The sequence below is a fragment of the Cuculus canorus genome, chromosome 17, assembly GCF_017976375.1.
Source record: "Cuculus canorus isolate bCucCan1 chromosome 17, bCucCan1.pri, whole genome shotgun sequence".
In the NCBI taxonomy this organism is placed as follows: Eukaryota; Metazoa; Chordata; class Aves; order Cuculiformes; family Cuculidae; genus Cuculus; species Cuculus canorus.
This window is the reverse complement of record NC_071417.1, coordinates 323740-344015: the sequence shown is the minus strand read 5'-3', so window position 1 is coordinate 344015 and position 20276 is coordinate 323740. Positions and strand designations below refer to the sequence as shown.

Below are 20276 nucleotides of genomic sequence, written 5' to 3'. Positions count from 1 at the left end.
ACTGGCCATTAGGACTACCCCACCACCTTACCACCAGTCCCCATGGCCAGCACCGGGCAAACGGTGCTCCTCACCCCTGAGCTCTGCTTTGATGTGATGTGAGGGCCTCAGAGGAGAATTGGAACCACCTCGAAGCAGGTGTGCTTGTACCAAGAAATGCCCTTCCAATGTCATGCAACCAGAGAAACCCCACATGTAGATTGGCCCACTGTGGATGCTGGTAGCCACCTGAGTTTGACCCTGCAGTGTACATGTCCACCTGCCATCAGTGTTCGTTCAGCTTGGGACAACATTTGAGTGTAAGGGAGTATGAGAAATGGCCAGAGAGCATGACAGAGCGGAAGACACTTTATGTAGAACGGAAAAATAAGTAATTTGCATCATCCTGCATCATTCTTTTATTTCAATATTACTTCCTTCCAAAATTAATTAAGAGACATTGTAACCAGCAGTAGGCATATCAGAGGGTTTGCAGTTTGAGTCTCTAAAGACAAGTGGCTCTCTTGTGACAGGCACCCTACAAGCACAATTGGAAGGACACCTTGGTCTTGACAACTCTTGGCTTCAGGGTGAACTTCTCATATGCATTCAGGGCCCCAGTCTGACTCGGGTTGTGTTGAAGTCAGTATTAAAACCATAAGTAGATTAAAAGGAATGAAGACAGGGTAAAGGGGCAGGCTTCTAAACATTCTCTCCCCAAGAACAACACTGGAAAAAACGCATCCAGAGGGAAGAAACTTCCTTTTCCTTTACTGATGGAAAACTCAGGCAGAAGACGACTAAGTAACTTGTCCAAAGTCACTAAGGCAACCTGTGGTAGCACCAAGGAAACTGTATTTCTCCATTGCCCTAGTCCAGTACCTCACCTGTTCTCTGTCCATTTCTGTCCTTACCTGACCCAATGCAACCAGAAGCGTCACAGAAAGCATGGCTTAAATACTATAGCAGAGGAAGGATGAGACACCATAGCTCCTACAAGCTGATGAGCAGTTTGAGTCAGTTCTGGTTACTGTAGTTCATGATTTCCTTAAAACTACCAAGCCAGAACAACTCCCAGCTCAGCAAAGCAATCAAGATCATGCTAAAGAGTTCAAAGCATTAAAAACCACAAGGTCAGGTCTTTGGAAATACAGCAAGTGTCTGACCAGTTCAAGTCCTGCTCCACAATGCAGTCAAGATCAGATACTGCACTGAATTGTCCCCTCTGGACATCACAAACCAGATGACCTTGGCACAGCATCACCCAAGCAGGAGGGAGGGTCTTTGGTCTGGTGATGTTAACCAGCGTTGTAGGTGCTTCTTGAAGAAGACACACAGGTGTCTACCTGTTAGTGTAGATCTTGGGTGGTGCGCCGGGCTTCAGCAGTCATTCTCCGAAATTTCTGCAAGTAGACTATGATGAAGATAACCAAGATACCCTGGAGGAAAAGGAGGATGAAGAGACAGAGCTGAGAGAGGAGAGCCAGGCTGCAGTACCAGTACTGGCATGTGGAAACGATCTCATCTTCTGCCAGATAGGCAATGATCCGGTCCTGCAGGTGAGCTGGGGAGGTGCATCTCACATCCTTGTATAAGGTACGGTTCTGCTGCCACTGGAGCCAGGAGCGCAAGTAGAGGATGTCACAGCTGCATTCCCAAGGGTTGCCCTGTAGGTAGACTACCTGGAGGCTCTTCAGGTTGTCAAAGAGCCCACTGGGAATAGAGGTGAGCCTGTTGTAACCAAGCTGGATAATTTCAGCTGAAGGGCGGAAAGCAGCTGGTAGTTCTGCTACAGTTAGGCCTTTTGATGTGCAGTCGATAATGTTGGTGGCACACGTGCATGGCGCAGGGCACATGGGTATCACGAGTGGCAGGAAGCCAAGGAGAGGCAAGAGGAGAATTCCACTGTTCATCTTCGCCTGCAACCAATCCCCTAGAGAGATGAATGAGGTGGAGACCAGGCAAGTGGACACCACACACACTATAACTGACACCACAACCTAGGTCTTTTGTTTGTTTGTTCTGAGGATGAGTTTCTAAAGTTGGATGAATTTGGTGTCCTTCATAGGAGATGCGAGAGCTCTGAAAAGAACAGAGTTAAAAGAGGTGTGCAAATTCTTGGTCTCTCATTATGGGAGAGGGAGTGCTCCTGGTCTTCCAACCCTGGATTTGAACAGAAAGCTACTGGGAGGCTTAGCTGCAACCATCAAATTAATTTTCACTAGTCCGCAAAGATGTACAGGAGCTTGTATTCTCAGCATTACTGGAGGTGCGTTACTAGGATAGCTGAGAAAATTTATGTCAGCGAATCAAAAATTAGAATATGATGCACGATCATCGTTCTGAATTACATCTGTAAGTAAGGCTTTGTTCATGCACACTGCAAGAAGAGATACAGAAATAGATTTACCATTACCACAAGTGAAAAAGAGCCTTTCCAGTTTTGAAAAGAAGTGATAAACAGTCCTTGGGCACCAGCGAAATTGCTGAACACCAAGGGTGGAGGTCAGTGGAGTTTTCCATGCTTGACATTGTGCCAACAGGTGAATAATCTCCTGGAGCTGTGACTGTGCTGGGAGACATCGGTCAATGACCCACCTTTGTATTGCAGCCCCACACCACTGCTGAACATGAGCTGCTATAACTTCTTCAGAACTACACATAACTGCCACATGGCAGTGTTTTCTGTGCAATCTGTCAACCCAATGAAAGAAAAAAACCCTAAAAGAACAGAAGGTAGCTTTGTTGACTTACCAGGGTAGTTCAATCCTCGCTTTCTTGCTGGCTTTACAACACAAGTGGAAGGTCTTAAGGCAGTCCAGTTAGTGCAAGAGCATTTGTAGCTGCATAGCTGAGGTCCCAGATAATCCCCTTGCAGCTGGCTGGCAAGATAAGGGTCAGGCTCATCCCAGGGACACCTCCCACATGAGGCCTTCCTGCGAGTTTGCCGTGTGTCACCAGAACATGAGGCTTCATTGAGCAAGTCTTCCAAGAAGAGGGAGCTGACACTGCTTGCAAGAACATGTTTGCTGGGAGAGATGCTGACAGTATGGATAACTCTAATTCTGGACCCAAATGCTCAGTGCAACAGAAACATAACAAAGTCTCAATTCCAAAGTAGTAACTCAAAATGCATTTCAGTCTGGAAGAAGATGTTACTGGTTTGTACTGCACTCCCTGGGCATGGTGGCCTTTGATTTCCCGTCTCATCAGACTCTATTTGGCAGAATGGTGAAACCTACCACTTTGCGGTGTGCTGACCCTTGAAGCAGTGACACAAACGTATTCCTAACTAGCAGTGGAGGAGCTGCAGAAAGAAATGGACCTCCAGCGACCACACTGGTGTCAATAGCTGAGCCAAGAAGAAAGATCCTTCAGGCACTGGCATCCTCTCATGATTGTTACAGGAGTAAAATGTAACAGTGTTTCACTGTCTACAACAAAAAAAACTATTTAGATTCACAGGATGGATGACCAACTGGGACAGACAATGCTCCGAGGAGCTGCTCTTTTGATTCTCAAGTGAGTCGGCAGCTCTCGCCGAGTGCAGCTTGCAGTTCCTGAGAAAGACTGACCGCATCCTTTATTCAGAAGCTGCATTACAGAAATACTTGAACAGATAAGTCCAAGGGGCAAAATTACATTTAGGCAGAATCTTGTCTTGTCAGCCCATCATATATTCACAGACATTTTTCTGCCATCATCCTGATTCTAGGCATTGGCTATGCTCCTTAGGACAAGGCCACCAGAATTACACTGCTAAACTGTTGCCCTGGTGGGCCCGACTCTCCATTATCTTGTACTGTGCACATTGTACAGAGCAGAAATAATCAAGAGCCTGAATGTTCTGATGTGAAAGAAAATTTGGAGTGTAAACAAGAGCAGAATTTGTCCCTAACCAAGGGAAAATCTCTGATGCTCTAAACAAAACAATAAGCATTAAATTTCTAGTAAGTTGGAGCAGATCATTCCAGTTGTTTCCCTATGGCAGGCAGGCAGAGTGGGAAAGAGATCTCAGGCTAATAAAGGAACCCAGTTCTTCCTGCAGGACCTGCCTTCCACTTGGGAGCAGCTTGACTACTTCAGGGCAAGTTTGCTCAGCAATGGCCTCGTCTCGTGCATTTGGTGCTATGTTTATTCACAGGTTGGTGTTCAGGCCAGGAGTGGTACGGAGCTGATCTAGACCCATCCTGGCTCTGCACGCAGCACAGACTCAGCAATGTTCCTTCTGCTACTTACAAAACAGATTTCCTGGGACCGGATCCTGCCCAGCTGCCCATGGCTAATTTAAACACCTCTCCTAGGAACAGTTTAAAGATAGAAGAACTTCAGGATCATCTTGTCTGGCTTCCGACAAACCGGCCAGAAATCCCATGCAAGAAGCCCTACGGGGAGCCTGCTCCAACATAATTGGATAAAAAGAGAAACAGTGTTTTGTTCTCTCTTGCTTATAATTTATCATCAGTGCTGCTCAAGGGGACTGAAAATTAAACAGAAAGAGGTTGGTTTTCTGAATGCATTTATTTCACTGATCAATTCAGGTAGTAAACATTATTAATGATAATAATAACAATAATCATTTAATAAAATGGATATGTTTTAAAAGGGTTTTTTTTGTTCACAATGACAAAAATGTTCAAACAAATTTACAAAAAAAATATATATTATAATAACCCAACAGATGGACAGGAAACAAAGAGCCTAGGAATGGAGCAGGGGGTGAGGAAGTTGCATGGCAGGAGCAAGCCAGTGTTTAAAGCACCGTGAAGTTTGTGAGGAGAGGCAGGGAACGGCATTGTAGAGCAGAGCGGGACCCCCTCCTTCTCTGAGGGGAGGCATGCGGGAAGACAGCAAGGACCACACAGGCAGGACCAGCACAACAGTGGCTGAGCAGAAGGTGACACCACGGCTCCCTCCCCAGCCAGGTCCAAGGTCTGAGCCGTGGTACCAACAGCCCCAGCTGCACCCTGGGCCAGCTCTGTGGAGGGGAACAGCACCCCCACAGCCACTCACTCAGCAGGGCAAAGCTTGGGAATATGCCTGGAGATGCAGGGGTCACTATGAGGCTGTGGGGGGCTGCAGGAGGGGAGGTGTTAGATCACTTTCCTATCCATGCTTCTCACTGCCAGAGTCAAACAGACAAGATACATTTGTTCAGGAGCCTCCCCTCTGCTTACTGCACAGCTCCCTGCAGCAGTACAAAACATTCCTCCTTTAATAAACAGATGCTGCTTTCCAGGACAGCTCCTGAAGCTCTGGTGTCCCCCAAGTTCAAGCTCTAATCCCTTTCCAGGCAGCCCCCAAACTGTGGTGCTCTGGGCAGGGAACTTCCTACATAGGGATGGGATTTCAGCAGGAGCTCTGTCCCTCTACAGAAGCCGTCTCTGGTGCCTCACTGTACATTTCTTTCTAAGTGCATCTTGAATCATCTTTGCCAGCTGGTAGCCAAAGGCTTCATCTCTCTGTAAAGACTTGTGACTATCAACTTGATGGAGGAGCATGTGCACTGAGCTGATGGAGACTTCCTCACCCAGAGGGACAGGGGCAGATTCACCCTCAGCAATCCTGCTTGCCTGTGAGCAGAGTGCCCTGTGCTCTCACCAGCACACAGCACTTTTGCACACAGCCCAGGATAAAAGCTGCCAGCTCCTCTATGTCCATGCCAAAGGGTTACGGTCTCCTTAACTTCTAGGAATGAATGTGCCTGAAAGAGGAACATGTCCAGCTGCACAGGGCTCATTTGCAACAGACCAACCTCTTCACGGACAAGACTGTGTAACAAAACAGGGCACAGGTACTGCAAGGTGTTTACCATTATGCATGGATAAAGCCGAGAACTCAGCAGTTCTCCTGCTTCAAACAGCAGCAGAACAGCTCCAGAAAACCTGGAGGATGCTCCTGTTTCAGGCTACTCCATTGTTCAATTAAGCACATCACACAAAGAAAGGTTGTGTTTCCTCCTTAAGCACCTTGGCCCTGCGTGTTACCAAAGACTGCTGCTGTCACTCATAAGCCCAATACAGGGGAGAGTGAAAGAGAAAAAAAACATTGTTGGACACTGCTCTTGCCCAGCTTGCACATTTCTGCCAAGGAGCTTCCACCCTCGCTTGGTCCTTCCACACTGTGCCAGGGTCTCTTCCTGATCCCCGCAGCCCACGTTCTGGCTAGGAGGGGCTCTGTACAGTGAATAACTGTAACCAGCCAAACCCCTGACCGCTTGGAGAAGCCCTGAGCAGGACTCTAAAGCCCCGTGGGGGGAACCAGATAAACACAGCACCTAATAAAATAATTTAGGGCCTGGCTATTCCCGGCCAACATTGCGCTTCCTACCCAGGGAGCTCTGCTGGGGAAAGACTGACACAGAGGAGCAGATGCAAAGAGGTGAAGAGGACAGAGGAATCCAGCCAAGAGCAAGAGGAACAGAAGGACCCAGTCCATGGCAGCACTCCCTGGAGTTGGAGGGAAGAGACAAGTGTCTCTCCCTCCAAGAGCCTGGATTCCCTGCAAACACAGCAGTGTTGCTGGTGATGCCTGCCCTGTCAGGCACATCATACTCTAGGGTTCTGCGCTGGCAAACTCAAGTTAAAAATACTGCAGGAAGCAAGAACAGGACAGAAGCTGCTGCCCAAAGAGTGCTCTTATCTTTGCCCAGCAGACCCACCGGCCTTCCCAGCACTCAGACAGGAAAAGCTGGAGACCAGAGGGAGTGAGAAGAGCTGAGTCCCAGGCGAAGGGCAGGGGAGCAAGTGCTAAGCCTACTGGGCTGTGTTCAGCCCCAGTCAGTGACACCCCTGAGCCTGCCACACTGACCCAACATCTTCCTGGAAAAGTGACTCAAGGATCTCTGGTACAAGCCTACAAAACCTGCCAGGAGTTTCCCCAGGAGAAGGTCAGGACCGCAAAGCCTGGGGTTAGGGCACATCTCTGCACTTGGGGTTGAATTTCAGCCCTGGGGTTTCTGCCCTCTCCAAAGCAGCCCCAGCCAAGCACTCTGGCTGCCATGGTGCTTTTCAGAACAGACGCATTGCAGCTGGATGACCAGAGCAAAACCACGAGACGGCCTTACCCAGCTACTGCAGGGCCCTGGGGCTTCTCTGCTGTAGGAGGAAACCATGGCTGGGAAGGTGCTCACTCTCATCATCACCTCCTTGCAGGCAATAGTCAACAACTCACCCTCTCTCCTGGAAAGACATAACTGAGAGCAGTAGAAGATGTTTTCTTCTGATCAACCTCAAGAGACTCAGTCCCTTGCTTCTCAGTGCAAAGATCCTGGAGTTTCTTGATAGGAAAAATAAAACCAACCAACTAAACAAAAATCTGAGGAAAACTTAGGCAGGAAACCAGGACCATTGAGACGGTCAGTGCACAGAGAAAGCCCCAGCCCCAGCTTTCTGGGACAGAGCTGGCCCAAGCAGAGTAGCCCCAGCAGCGCAGCTCAAAGTCACAGGAGGGTACGGCTGCCTTCACAATGCTTGTGCTGGCCCCACACAAAGGGAATGGGGAGGGGGACACAGCACCTCAGCTGGGAGTAAACATTTACGTGCATTGACACAGATAGTCTTCAAGTTCATACACCAGAGAAACCAGGACTTTAAATACCAGAGCATTCCCAAACAAGAGATTAGTACATGGGAAAAGGAGATCTTTTTCTTTTCTGTTTGTGGGATGCCTTAGAGACTTCCCAGGTTATTTCCTTTTTAAAACAAAACAAAACAAAAAACTATTAAAAAAAGAAATACACATCAGTAATTGTTAAGTGAACAGCCTGCTCCACAATCCAGCTGACTGCAAAGCCAGCACTGCTGCTAATAAATTAGAGGGTGTGGGTGCAGCTCTTGCCCACAAGTCTCTATACAACAGCAAACCTTTTCTAAATATCCAGAACTCTTGCCAGGCCTCAGATGGTCACTGGGGGATTCCCTCTGCCTCTCACTGATCCTGCATCTGCTGCTGCATCTTCTGCAGCATCTCTTGCATCCGCCGTAACTGCATGAGAGAGAGAGGAGTTAGTCAAACAGGGATTTGCTATGGCTGCGAGCTGGTGATCTGCACTGGAGGCAGTCCCTTGGAGCTGACAAAGGGACCCCTCAGAGAGTATTCACTCCTGTATGAGCACCGAGGAATCTCTGGCTGTGGTGGAATGGAGCCATGTTTCCCTGACAGAGGAAGCCACAGCTTTCTGACCCTGTCCTCCACACCAGGAGCCCATGATGGTGGCAGGTGGAAATGGGAAGCCCCAGAAACTCCTCAGATTCCAGCTCCAACACCAAGGAAGGGCAGACAGAAATCAGAAATGGCTCTCACCTCCTCATCCTTCATTTTGATCAGCTTCTCTGTCTCAGTGTCCGGTGTTGGGAGAGGCAGGATAGGAATTGGGCTTTCTATCCTGTTGTCCTGAGTCAGCTTGCTAGAGAGATGGAGAGAGGGAAGAGATACAGTCAGTTGTGGTTCAGGTTGGCTGGCTTTGGTGTCACCATGTGATGGTGGTCACTGATGCTGACGTGGCAGCATGCATCCAGCCCAAAGGTGTGGGATGAACAATGAGACCAAAGTCAATAAAAGTCTTCGAACTTGTGTATAATTAACAAAGGAAACCCAAACCAGGCTTATGCTGAGAGCAAACCCAGAAAGGCCTGATGTTTCTGACCACCTTTTGTACTGCATTGGCAAGCTCAGCAGTGACATTTCCAGACAATCTATTTGGTCTCCTTTGGCGCATTTATGCGTGTGCCAACACATATACAGAGCATCAACACAAACGATCAGCATCCCTAAGGCACCACGTGTTCACCATGGAAGATAAACCCAGGAAGCAGTTTAATCACTGCAAGTCTGATAATAAAGTCTGCTCTTGCATTCAGGAGGTGGGAGACACGAGAGACAAGAGGCACAGCACGGCAGCATTGTGATGAGGGCTGGTGTGCACACGAGTTTAGGCAGGGGACAGAGGAAGGGTGACTTTCCTTCAAAAGTCATAGAGGAGCTCTCCAGAGGTGAGGAGGGGCTGGTAGGGGACAAAGATGCTTGGGCTGAAACTGAGAATTCAAGACGCTGCTTGCAGGCATTCACCACTTGGAGTCATTGTTGGCTTATTATTGAATCAATTCCAGCCCTGGAGCTTAGAGTCTTCTCCCTAAACGTCTCTAGAGAAGGAGCCAGAACCATGCTCTGGCTTTATGAGACTTCTTCACTGGCAAGAAACTAGTCATAGCATGAGAAACTGTACCAAACTTCAGCTTTTTTTAAGCTAAGCAATTGCTTTTTCATTGTGCTCTTAATAGGTACATAGCCTACCTAAATTGCAGCTGTGACACTTCTCACAGATCTCTAGCATTTATCATAGTTATTTTGGGACTATGTATTCTCACTATTGAAAAAGCCAGGCTTGTCTGCTATGCAAAAGTATTGATATGCACTGTGTGAACAGAATGTGCCACCCTGCAGGGCTGTTCCTTAGTGAAGTGCAGCCATTTCTACTCTGTGATGTGGCACACAGAGCCACCAGGCCTGGCCAGATAGGAAGTGGGGATGGTTTATAACAGACAAGCCAAGACCTACTTGAACCTAAAATTTGTTACCAGTATTTCACTTGTGGAAGGCAGAGGGAGGGGAGAAAAAAAAAAAAAGAAAAAAAAAAAAAAAAAAAGAGGTAGCTTTCAAATGAAAAACCTGTGTATTATGTCTGTTTTCTGATCGTTGTGACTAAAAACACAGAGCAATATCTGGAGATGTGTTAAGAGTCTTGCTAATCCCTTCAGCTCTGTTGTCTGAGAAACAGCAGTATCCCAAGGGCCTAGAAGAGGCCATCAGAGGGCTGAAGCACCTTCCATATGAGGACATGCTGAGAGAGTTGGGCTTGCTTAGCCTGGAGAAGAAAAGACTCAGGGAAGACCTTAGAGCAGCTTCCAGTACTGAGAGGGACCAGAAGAAATCTGGAGTGGGACTCTTTATCAGGGAGTGCAGGGATAGGACAAGGGGGAAAGGGTTTAAGCTGACAGAGGGGAGATTTAGATTAGCTATTAGGAAGAAATTTTTTACTGTGAGGGTGGTGAGACAGTGGAACAGGTTGCCCAGAGAAGTTGTGGATGCGCCATCCCTGGAACTGTACAAGGCCAGGTTGGATGAGGTTAACCTTGGGTTCAGGCAGGGCGAACGTGCTTGGATTTGCTATTTTTCTTCCCACTGCCATTCTCCAGGTCGCAGACAAGCACGTCCGCAGCAGCCCCGCAGCCTCCTGACCAATGACACTCTGAGAGTGACCTCAGCTCCACAGAGAGTGAGACACCACTGCCACTTCCAGCTGAAGTGGTGGGAACCCACCTGGTCATTTGCTGGATGCACTGAGCTCGGTAGTTCTCATAGTGGACATCACAAGTGACATCCTTCAGGTCGTGCATGTGTGTCCGGATCAGCATGTTCCGCAGCTTCACGAAGTCGCAGTGTGCCTGGTTTTCCACTGCAGGAGCAACAAGGGGAGAGTGCTTGGATGTCACACCTCGCCAGCCCTCTCCAGGGAGCTCCTTCTCACCTCCTGACACCCAAGCTGGACTAAAACTCCCTCAGCGCCCCTTCCGCATCCTCTTCCCGCTCTTCCCCTGGCCCTAGTGCAGGCCTTTATGATGCTCTGTGCTTCTTGACCTCAAGGCCAGGCTGCTGAGGTCACTGTGTTCCCAGGACTTTTTCTGGTTAAGAGGATTAATTAAGCACATACAGCAGAGCCCTGAAAGGGGATGCTGCTCCCAGGTACATAGGATGTCATTGCAACCACAGAAAGCACAGCCAGTGGTGGAGGCAAACTGCTCATCTCTGCAGAATTCAGGACTGAAAGGCCCCTGTAGGCAAAATCAGTCCCTGAGGGGTAAAGCCATGAGCAGACCATGGTCTGGAGAGCTGGAAGAGCTGCTGTCACTACAGGCAGCCAGGCCCCAGGCAGCACTGCAGGTCTCTGCAGGGAGGCGTTGTGGTCAGTAACAGTACATGCTTGCCATGGTGATGTCCATTTACCTCTCTGCTGGGCTGGGGGAAGCAAGCTGTGTCAGGCCCAGGGTTTCACAAAGCTGATGCCACTGCCAAATGCCAGCATCCGGCAGACACAGCCCCCTCCAGAGCCAGGATGAGAGTAGAGCCAGCAGCTGGGCAGCACAAGCAGCTGACAACAGTCCACAAGTGGACAAGCTTTTGAGATCTAAAGAGCTTAAAGCAATGCACCAGCATGGGCAAATTGGCAGCAGCAGCAAAAACCATTCCAGCATTATTCTGCACACGGCCTTCATGAATTTTCTCCCTTTAGAAAGGAAGAAAGTTAGAGACAAACATATTGTGCATCAACAGCCTCCAGCCCAGCAACTCTAGCTCACAGAGGAGCGGCAGCAGAGGATGGAATGCGGGAGGTTTTATGATTCCGCTTGGCTGAGGGCAATGGCTTCTCCCTACAAACTAAAATGGCAATGCCCAGCCTCCTCCCTTAATAAGAATTCACATCCTAGAGCACTGAAACCCAGGCATTCTTCCATTCACACTGGAGCCTCTCTTCTTCACTCTGTCATGGTTTCAGAAGCAGGACGATGGCTACAGGCCCGGTAACAGACCTCCAGTGCAGGTCCCAGTGCTTCCCTCTCTACCATACCTTGTGCCCCGCCATGCACCCACCGAAGGTGGCTCAGTCCCATCTGTCCCAGCTGCCATCCCCATTGCACATCCCCACCTTTCCTTCCCCTCATCCCTGCCGCACCCCTTGCTCACAGTGCCAGCTCCCAGGCACGAAGCTTACCTTCCACAATGCCCCAGGGGTAGAGCCGTCCCCGGACTCGTTGGCCTTTTGCTTCCACGACTGTGTTACTGCCAATGACAGCAAAAGGAGCGCTCTCCTGGAATGAGAGGCATCACTGAGCCCACCTCAGCCCAAGGCTCCCCACAGATCGCTCCTCCAAGGGCCAAGCTCAAGCAGAGATGAACAAGAGGAGGAAAGTGCTCGTAGGAAAGGCATAGGACACCACAACCCCATTGCAGAGAAAAGCTAAGGCACTGGGATCTGCAGGTAGCCTGATTCCCAGCCTGATGTTCTCAGCTGTCCTGAGAGCATTTCTGCCCCTGCAGGTGCCTGCATCCCTTTTTTGAAGGGAAATTCTACAAGGAAGGAGGCTTGGACATCAAGTAAGTGGGATAATGTAGGCCAAGAGATGCCCAGGCAGGGAGGTACAGGCTGTGCTCCTCTCTGCTCAGAATGGAGCCAAAGATCCTTCCACATCTCCGACAGGAGAAATGAGGCCATACTGCATATGCACACAGGACTTTCTCAGCTTGGGAAAGGATCAGGCCTGGGCTGCTGGGGCCTCCATGCAGGCCTGTATGATCGTGTTGTCTACCCCATGCAACTGATGCGTCACAGTCGTGTTGCATAAATCACAGATCGCTGATAGCATCGCTTAGAAGTAGATGCTTACAGGTGCTGCATAGCCCAGCCTCCATCTTAAACAGACAAGCTGGAGTAGACCAACAAAAGACTGATATGTCTGGTGGAAGAGCAGAAGTGCCATGTCATCATGCCACACTTGAATTCATGGCATCATCAAGGCCATAAGTACCTTCTCCAGGCCATCTTCCATGTGAGCTAATGTAGGTTGTCCCCTACGTAACAGTTGCACAGGTCTCTGGCACACAAAGGGCAGCTCTGGCTCCTTCTGCATCAACCAACATACTTGGGAGCCAGACTTCCCCGTCCTCTGCTGAGCAGGTTCCTTACCTTCAGCTCCCTATCTTGCTGCTTGAACTCCTCATCTTCATCAGAGTCACACTCGGGAAACTGGTACACTTTAATGCCAAATTTGTCAATCTCTTCCCGGATCTGTGTCCATGCAAGACAAAACCAAAAGGACGCAACACTAAACAATATAGACAGGCTGGGATTATTCCTTGCTTGTGCTGCCAGAGTCTACAGAGAGTAAAAGGATTTGATAGTTGGCCTCTCTGCAGACACCACTGCCCTTCTCACGGCACAGCGCTGCTGCAACTAGATCTGCAGGTACTGTCTGTAAATACACACACACGCCATATAGAATCATAGAATCACTAGGTTGGAAAGGACCCACTGGATCATCAAGTCCAACCATTCCTAACAATCCCTAAACCATGGCCCCTAGCACCTCATCCACCAGTCCTTTAAACAGCTTCAGGGAAGGTGACTCAACCACCTCCCCGGGCAGCCTCTGCCAGTACCCAATGACCCTTTCTGTGAAAAATTTTTTCCTGATGTCCAGCCTGAGCCTCCCCTGGCAGAGCTTGAGGTCATTCCCTGTTGTCCTGTCCCCTGTCACTTGGGAGAAGAGGCCAGCTCCCTCCTCTCCACAACCTCCATTGCTTTCAGGTAGTTGTAGAGAGCAACCAGGTCTCCCCTCAGCCTCCTCTTCTCCAGGCTAAACAACCCCAGCTCTCTCAGCTGCTCCTCGTAAGACTTGTTCTCCAGCCCCCTCACCAGCTTCACCAGCTTCAGTGTATGTATACAATTACATACATCCCTCCCATTCCTCCTCAGCCCACCCCTGCCCTGCTCAGGTGTAGCCCTGCAGGGAAAGAGCATCTCACCCTCTCTTTTAGCTTCCGGATCTCGGAGGGTATCAGGCAGTCAGCTTTGGCAATCAGGGGCACAATGTTGACCTTCTCATGCAGAGCCTTCATGAACTCAACATCCACAGGCCTCAGCCTGCAACAGGGACAAGGAAGGACATGGTTAGCAAGGAGACACTGGGCTGCTCCCCCTTCAGCCTCTCCTACCCAGCATGAAGGGAAAAGCACTGTCTCAAGAGCCCGGGGCAGCACCAGGACAGCACTCAGCTGGGCTGTATCTTCAGGAGAGCTGTCTCAGATTAGAATCATAGACCAGTTTGTGGTGGAAGGGACATTAAAGATCAGCTAATTCCAGCCCCCCTCCCCCCATCCCCCCATAATGGGCAGGGACACCTTCCACTGGATCAGGCTGCCCAAGGCCCCACACAACCTGGCCTTGAACACTCTCAGGGATGGGGCAACCACGACTTCCCTGGGCAGCCTGTGCCAGTACCTCACCAGCCTCACAGTGAAGAAATTCCTTCTTATGTCTAGTCTAAATCTGCCTCTCTCCAGTTTATATCCATTGCCCCTAGTCCTATCAGTACATGCCTTTGTGAACAGCCCGTCCCCAGCTTTCTTGTAGACCCCTTCAGGTACTGGAAGGTTGCTATAAGGTCTCCTCGGAGCCTTCTCTTCTCCAGGCTGGACAAGCCCAACTCTCTCAGCCTCACACAGAATAGCCTTTTAGCTGTCAACTGCCTCACACAGAAACAGGCTGGATATTCACTCCCTTGCAGGCCAAATCCTGCTCAGGCCACAGCCTGGGGCCTCTCTCCGTTTGCCCTCTGCTGCAGGCAGCCACCACAGGCCCTTCGGCTGCTCCCCTGTAGGTGGGCACACAAGCCAGCAAGGGGCAGGAACTGAAGGCAACTCAAAACTCCCTTTCCTACCCATCAGTCAGGCTTAGCTAGATAGGAAGATACACATCTGTGTGGTGTTATTTCTCCTGATTTCCAGAACAGGCTGCAGGCCTGAGAGAGAAAGCTCTTGCCTGATCACAGCCAGTCTGTCATGCCAGGGAGGGGGATGGAAGTGGTATGATGTTCAGCTGAGGGAAAGCATCTGGATGGCTCTTCACTGTGCCAACAGCTTTGTCCACATACAAGGCACTACAGGGCAGTCTTGGGGCACAAGGGTCTTCCCTCCAGACTGAGTCCTACCCTGGTCCTAGAGTGGGGGCTCTCACCCATGCCCGAAGGGCGAGATGAAGTAGAGGCAACAATGCACTCGATTGTCCTGGATGTTCTTCCGGTTCAGGCCACTCTCATCACGGAAATACTGTTCAAACTGCTGGTCGATGTAGTCGGTGATGGGCTTCCAGCTGGGACGAGCAATTTAATCAAAACAAAGCCATGTGTTTAAGAGGACACTGTCTCCTAGGGACCATGGGGCAGCATCATCCCTTTCCCACTGCCAGACCCCCTTCCTGTAAAGCACCCACAGAAAACAGATGTGGCCAAGCACTAGGAGGAAGGCAGCAGTGGCCTGCTCACCACTCAGTGTTGTTAACAGCGTCTCCAAAGCCTGGTGTGTCCACTATGGTCAGCTTCAGCTTGACACCCTTCTCCTCTATGTCCACCGTGTGCTTGACAATCTCCACTGTCTGGTTGATTCTCTCTTTGAACAGGAATGCACGAGTTTAAGCCAAGCAGCAACACTGGGGATCCCCACTCACACTCATGACAAGCCAGGTTCGTCCTTATCACTAAGAACAGGGAGGAACGTGGGTTTTCAAGAAATCTGATCATCCTCTAAGGAGCTTCAAGGGACTGGTAACACGGGCGGCCAGGAGCAGCCAGGTAGGCTCTGAGAAGATACACAAACCTCTGCAGAGCTTGTAGCCCAGCTGCTCTGAACATTTTGTCCACTCACTTGGTCAGGGGAATGCCTACCACACTCCAGTACCCAAGAACAAAAGACAAATCTCAACATTTCATCCAAAAGGCTTGTGCTGCTTTGCAGCCTCATCTTCCCTTCATAGGACAGAAAAGCCCTACAACTAAAACCTTCTTGCCCAAACACCATCGCCTCTGCAACCAACAAAGGAGAGCAGAGCAACAAAAAACAGAGCTGGAATCCAGCCATGCCTGTAGCTGCTGCTGAAAGCCAGGAACCAATGTACTGGTCCTTCAGACAATCTACACCTGTGGGCACAAGAATTATTTGTCTCCTATGTCCTCAACTTACCTTCTGCATTGAGAAGCTTTCTGTCTTTGTAGAGGTCTGTCAGGAACAGGCTATTCACCAGCGTGGACTTGCCCAGACCCGACTCTCCTAATCAACAGAGTGCAAAAGGAGGTGGGAAAAGCAAGCAACATGACCCACTAATTGACTTACACATGAAACTCTGAGCAAGGCTTTGAATTCTGAGCCAGAGGAAGTGAAAGAAATGAGCTGTCAGAAGCTGTTTATGGGCATGACATTTTTCCACCAGTGGGAGGACTTTTGCTACAAGATGTCTCGATCCTTTTTCAAATGTGATATCCCAGGCTCCTCCATCCTTCCTCCATCCCTGGTTGTCATTGCCTTCACCACCCAGACCAGAAGAAGCAGCTATACCCAGTACTTGCTTGAGAGGGCTATGAGTGGTCAGGGACGGCTCATTCCTCCTGGGGAACTGACTCTAGCACAGGATGGGGAGCAAAGCAAGGTCTGAGACAAGGACCAGACTAGAGCAAGGGGGAGAATCCCAGTGCTAAGATAGTGAGGAGAGCTGGTCCCCTCCATGCACCCACCATGTGGTTCAGCCACGTCCATCCACGGGCAGTCTCACCTGCAACCATCAGGGTGAAGTCAAAACCCTTCTTCACAGATTTCCGGTGGACCTGGTTGGGCAGCGTGGCAAAGCCCACGTACTGCTTCTCATGGTCCTGCAGGGCAGAGGTGGAGAGAGCAGGTCAGGCTGTGCCACCCCTCCTCCTCCAGCCTCACACAGCCACCGGGAGCTGGACTCAAAACGTCCCTCAGCCAGAGCCGAGGGATGAGGCAGAGGCTGGTCCCTGCCCTGGCAATTGTGTAGAGCAGGGCAAGCACATCCTTTAGGCTCAACAACTTCTGCCCTTCCTACAGGTTTGCACAGAGGACCACCTCTCCCAGCCACAACCCTGCTCAGCTGCTCACACCAGCCAACACAGCAGCTGACAGCAGCCTCCCAGTATGGAGAGCACAAGGCAAAAGGCACATCCCGCCATTCCAACCAGAAAGCACATCTGGGGATGCTACTGACACACAGTCTTTCTAACTCTTTGCTTCTCCTGCACAGTTGCAGGCTCCCTTCACAGCAGAGTCACCAAATGTCACCTCCTCCAGTTCCTTCAGATCCATTTCTGCAGCTCCTCTTCCATGATGGACACCTCTGGAATCAGCACCCAGGGCTTGTGACTCCTGAGCTGTGTCTAGAGGAAAGCACGGTGGCTTGGCTTCTGCCTGACCTGAAAGGGGATTATTTCTTGCTGTGTCACAGCCACTCCTGGCTGAGTAAGAGGAAATCCCGAATAATCTCTAGTGTTATTTCTGAAGAGATAGAAGTTCAAGGAGCACAGGCAGTGGGAAGACACAAAAGTATTGATAACACCAATGAGATATTACCATAGGTATTACTTATGGTATTGCTGGAGCATTAACTACTGCCCAACCACCTTCAGACACAGCCTCCGTCACTAGGAGCTCTCCCCCAGCATAAAAGCCACAGCTACCCCCAAGTATGGCACACGCTCTGTACAAGCACACTGACTGCTAGGAGAGACATGTCCAACAGCACGGTCCACAAGCACACAGCACGCATCCCACAGCCAGGAGCAAACACGCACCCTGTGCTCATCCCAGGGACAACAGACCCTGCCCACACCACGTCCTTCCCAAAAGGCGAGCATGGCTCATCTACAGGACTCAGACTTGCTCCAGCCATAGCCCTGGGTTCAACACGGAGTCTGCTGCTCACGGCCTGCCTGGCTGCGGGGAACTGTGGGCCACACAGCTCGGTCGCTCCAGCCAGCCAGCCTCCACCTGAGCCCCCTGGGCCTTCATAGCCTGTGTGCCCATGCAGTGCCTTCTCCTCCCAAGACCCCATCACAGAGGGAAGGTGGGCATTGACCCTGGCAAACACCTTCCCTTTTCACATACTTTGCAAGCTAGACCCAAGGGGAAGCAGCCGTTCACAAGCACCTGAGCTGGAGACATCAGAGACTCCGCTTTTCAACATCACTTAAAATAAACATACGTCTGGGATTCACACTACGGGCAAATGCACAGAGCCAGGAGTTCCTCAAAACTAGCCCCAGCTCCCACCTGGCCACAGATGCCTCCAAGCACAAGGCTGCCCTCACCTTGCAGCTCTCTGGCGATGGTTCTCAAGGTGCAGCAGGGAAGACGTCTGTTCCTACCTTTAACTATCTCTGCTCCTGGGGCACACACTCAAAGAAACTCAAATTATGCTCCAGTGTGTTGAGCTTAGGGCAATGCTGACTCTTGCCTATCTCCGTACTGCAAATGGGCAAAGCAGCTCCTCTGCAGCCTCTGGCTGCATGTCCACACATGTGAGCATCCTCAGGCATCCTCAACTAGGCAGGCTGCAAAGTCCTGGTGGGGACAGACAGCGGGGAGGATACAGAGTCTCCTGCTCCCAATTTATGGCTGCTTTGGAGCAGACAGGACAGACATGGCCGATGGCCATCATGGCCCAAGGACTCTGTTCTGTAGCATGGTCGCTGCCTTCTAGAAATTTCGGTTTGGTTTGGGTATCAGACTTGGTCACTTTAGCCCCAACAGCAGAGTCACTGTGGGCTCTGGTCTCCCTCACCTCACCCCCTTGCTAATGTGGCTGAGGCAACACTTTTTTGGCACCTCACAGTCCAAAAAGGCAGGAAGAGGCAGAGCAGAGAGAAGTGGGCAGAATTAGAGAATGCCCAAAGCGCTGCAATGGCAGCTCGAATGGCTGAGCTAAAAAGCACTGGCATCCCAAAGCAGTGGTGCAGTGACAAGACCCTTCGGTGAAAAGGGATGGCTGCTCTGAAGAGGCAGTGCTCTCCCTGGGAATTCAAGCCAAGGAGCAAAGCACCAGTGGGTTCAAGCCCTGTTCCTGTCGGGGGTAGAAACATTGGGCATCTTTTGCTCAGAGGAGAAGCCATTCCAGGTATCAAGGTGTCTGCAGGGCTGTCTGTACTGCCAAAACAGGGTACACAGCACAGCCTCCATCACTTCTGCCATTCCAATCCCCTCCTTGCCTCTCTGGTGGACATGCTGTTTAAAGCAATCCAGATCTCATGTGACATCATCATTCAGCCTGGGGATAAATGGAGCCTTGCTGGGTATACACAAAAGGGGTGAAATTAAACAGCCTGGGACCACAGAAAATTGGAAGAATAGCCCCTACTCCAAGTCTGATGCAAACTCCAGAAACGATGCAGCTTGTGATGAGATTCCTGGTGCTCCTGCCTCCACTTCTTTGGGGAGCGAGGGCCCTCTCAGTGTTACAGCCTCCAGCGCAAGCTATCCAGCTCCCTCCTGGGAAGCCCTTCCTCTCTGGCCAGGCATGGCTGTCACATCCGTGCCTGCACGAACCAGCCAAGTGCAGCCCCAGAGGAGAAGCAGATCCTTTGCTTCCTTTCATTGCCAGAAAGCTGCATAAATTCCTAATACAACCAGGCCCCGAGGGATCTCCCATGTACATTTGTTTTCTCAGGCCTGGCACTGAGCTCAGGAGTATCAGCAAAACCACTTGCTCACCAGCATTTGCTGCCACAGAAAGAAAACTGGCTAGCAGAGCAGAGCATTAACATCGTTAAGACAAACCAGGCCGTGTTTGGGCACAGGTGCAGAGCTAACTCCTGCCCTGAGACCCCTAAAACACACACAACACACCATTCAGCCAGGAATCACTGCATCAAACAACTGCACGAAAATATGTCACGCACCCCAGCTGTCCCCTGTGCCCTTTGACCCTGCTACCGTGGGTCTGCTTCCCTCCTTTCTGTCCCTGCCATCTCCCCCTTACCAGAGCCTTTCTGCTCCTCTGCTCCTCAGAGGTCTCATCTTGTGCTGTATGCGTCTGCTCGGGCACCATCCTCTCCTCTCCTCTCCTCTCCTCTCCTCTCCTGTCCCTGCTGCTTCCCAGCTTGCACGTTGCTATAAATACATCCCCGTACCTTCAGCTTGGCTGGCTGGCTTCGCTGTGCCTGCGTCCGGGGAGAAAGCAGCCGCTCCACTAACCGCTCCTGAATAATAATCGAATCCATAACCGCGGCTGGCAGGACGGACAGCCACCGCAGGCCAAGAAAAAAACCACCCAACCCATGTGTTCCCTCCCAGCCGTGGCTAAATCCATGCGGCAGCCCCCCCGCCTACGCATGCACACACACGCAGGGCTGGCTCAGCTCGCCTCACACCGAGGCGAGGAGGAGAGGCGAGGAAAGAGGAGGTGAATGGGCTCTCACGGCATGGCAGCTGCCCGGGATTTCCTCCCTCTGCCTGTGCTGCAGGAGGAGCTTGCAGCAAGGACAGGACAAAAGCCACCACTGCCTCTCGCTCTGCCAGTGTCCCGCGGAAAGGCTGCGCACATACCGGATTCTGTCCTAGTGTCGAGTCTGACTCCTTTTGTCAGATGGGCTTATTCAGCTGGGGGATTTCTCAGATATCCTGACTGATACAGCAGAGACAAAGGTTTGCTACACAGAAACCCGCTCTTGGTGAAAATG

At 50.7% G+C, this 20276-nt stretch overlaps 2 protein-coding genes across 12 annotated transcripts in view; both read right to left on the bottom strand.

Moving 5' to 3' along the window:
- Nucleotides 1–382: 382 nt before the first annotated feature.
- On the bottom strand, nt 383–4338 carry GP1BB (glycoprotein Ib platelet subunit beta). Of its 3 annotated transcripts, none has more exons than XM_054082383.1 (2): nt 2734–4338; nt 383–2061 (listed from the first exon to the last, which is right to left on the bottom strand). In XM_054082383.1, exon 2 carries the CDS (start codon nt 1890–1892, stop codon nt 1329–1331), a length of 564 nt encoding a protein of 187 aa, XP_053938358.1. In that variant the 5' UTR covers nt 1893–2061; nt 2734–4338; the 3' UTR covers nt 383–1328. The 3 variants fall into 3 exon arrangements, with proteins under 3 accessions (XP_053938358.1, XP_053938359.1, XP_053938360.1); XM_054082384.1 differs by having other exon boundaries at nt 383–1912; XM_054082385.1 differs by having other exon boundaries at nt 383–1898.
- Nucleotides 4339–4481: 143 nt separating this feature from the next.
- Nucleotides 4482–20276, bottom strand: part of SEPTIN5 (septin 5) — a 50886-nt gene continuing 35091 nt past the window's right edge. For 6 of the 9 annotated variants that reach the window (XM_054082370.1, XM_054082373.1, XM_054082374.1 and 3 more), the window contains exons 2-11: nt 16358–16454; nt 15772–15858; nt 15078–15201; nt 14771–14905; nt 13561–13678; nt 12722–12823; nt 11750–11846; nt 10300–10435; nt 8284–8386; nt 4482–7965 (exon numbers count right to left, since the gene is read on the bottom strand). In XM_054082370.1, the coding sequence (XP_053938345.1) occupies nt 7909–7965; nt 8284–8386; nt 10300–10435; nt 11750–11846; nt 12722–12823; nt 13561–13678; nt 14771–14905; nt 15078–15201; nt 15772–15858; nt 16358–16454 (1056 nt within the window). In that variant the 3' untranslated portion in view covers nt 4482–7908. The other 3 variants (XM_054082367.1, XM_054082369.1, XM_054082372.1) reach the window with 3 other exon arrangements.

Bases quoted from the DNA above. Each gene is read 5' to 3' on its own strand.
- GP1BB (XM_054082383.1), bottom strand. From the start codon at position 1,892: ATGAACAGTGGAATTCTCCTCTTGCCTCTCCTTGGCTTCCTGCCACTC.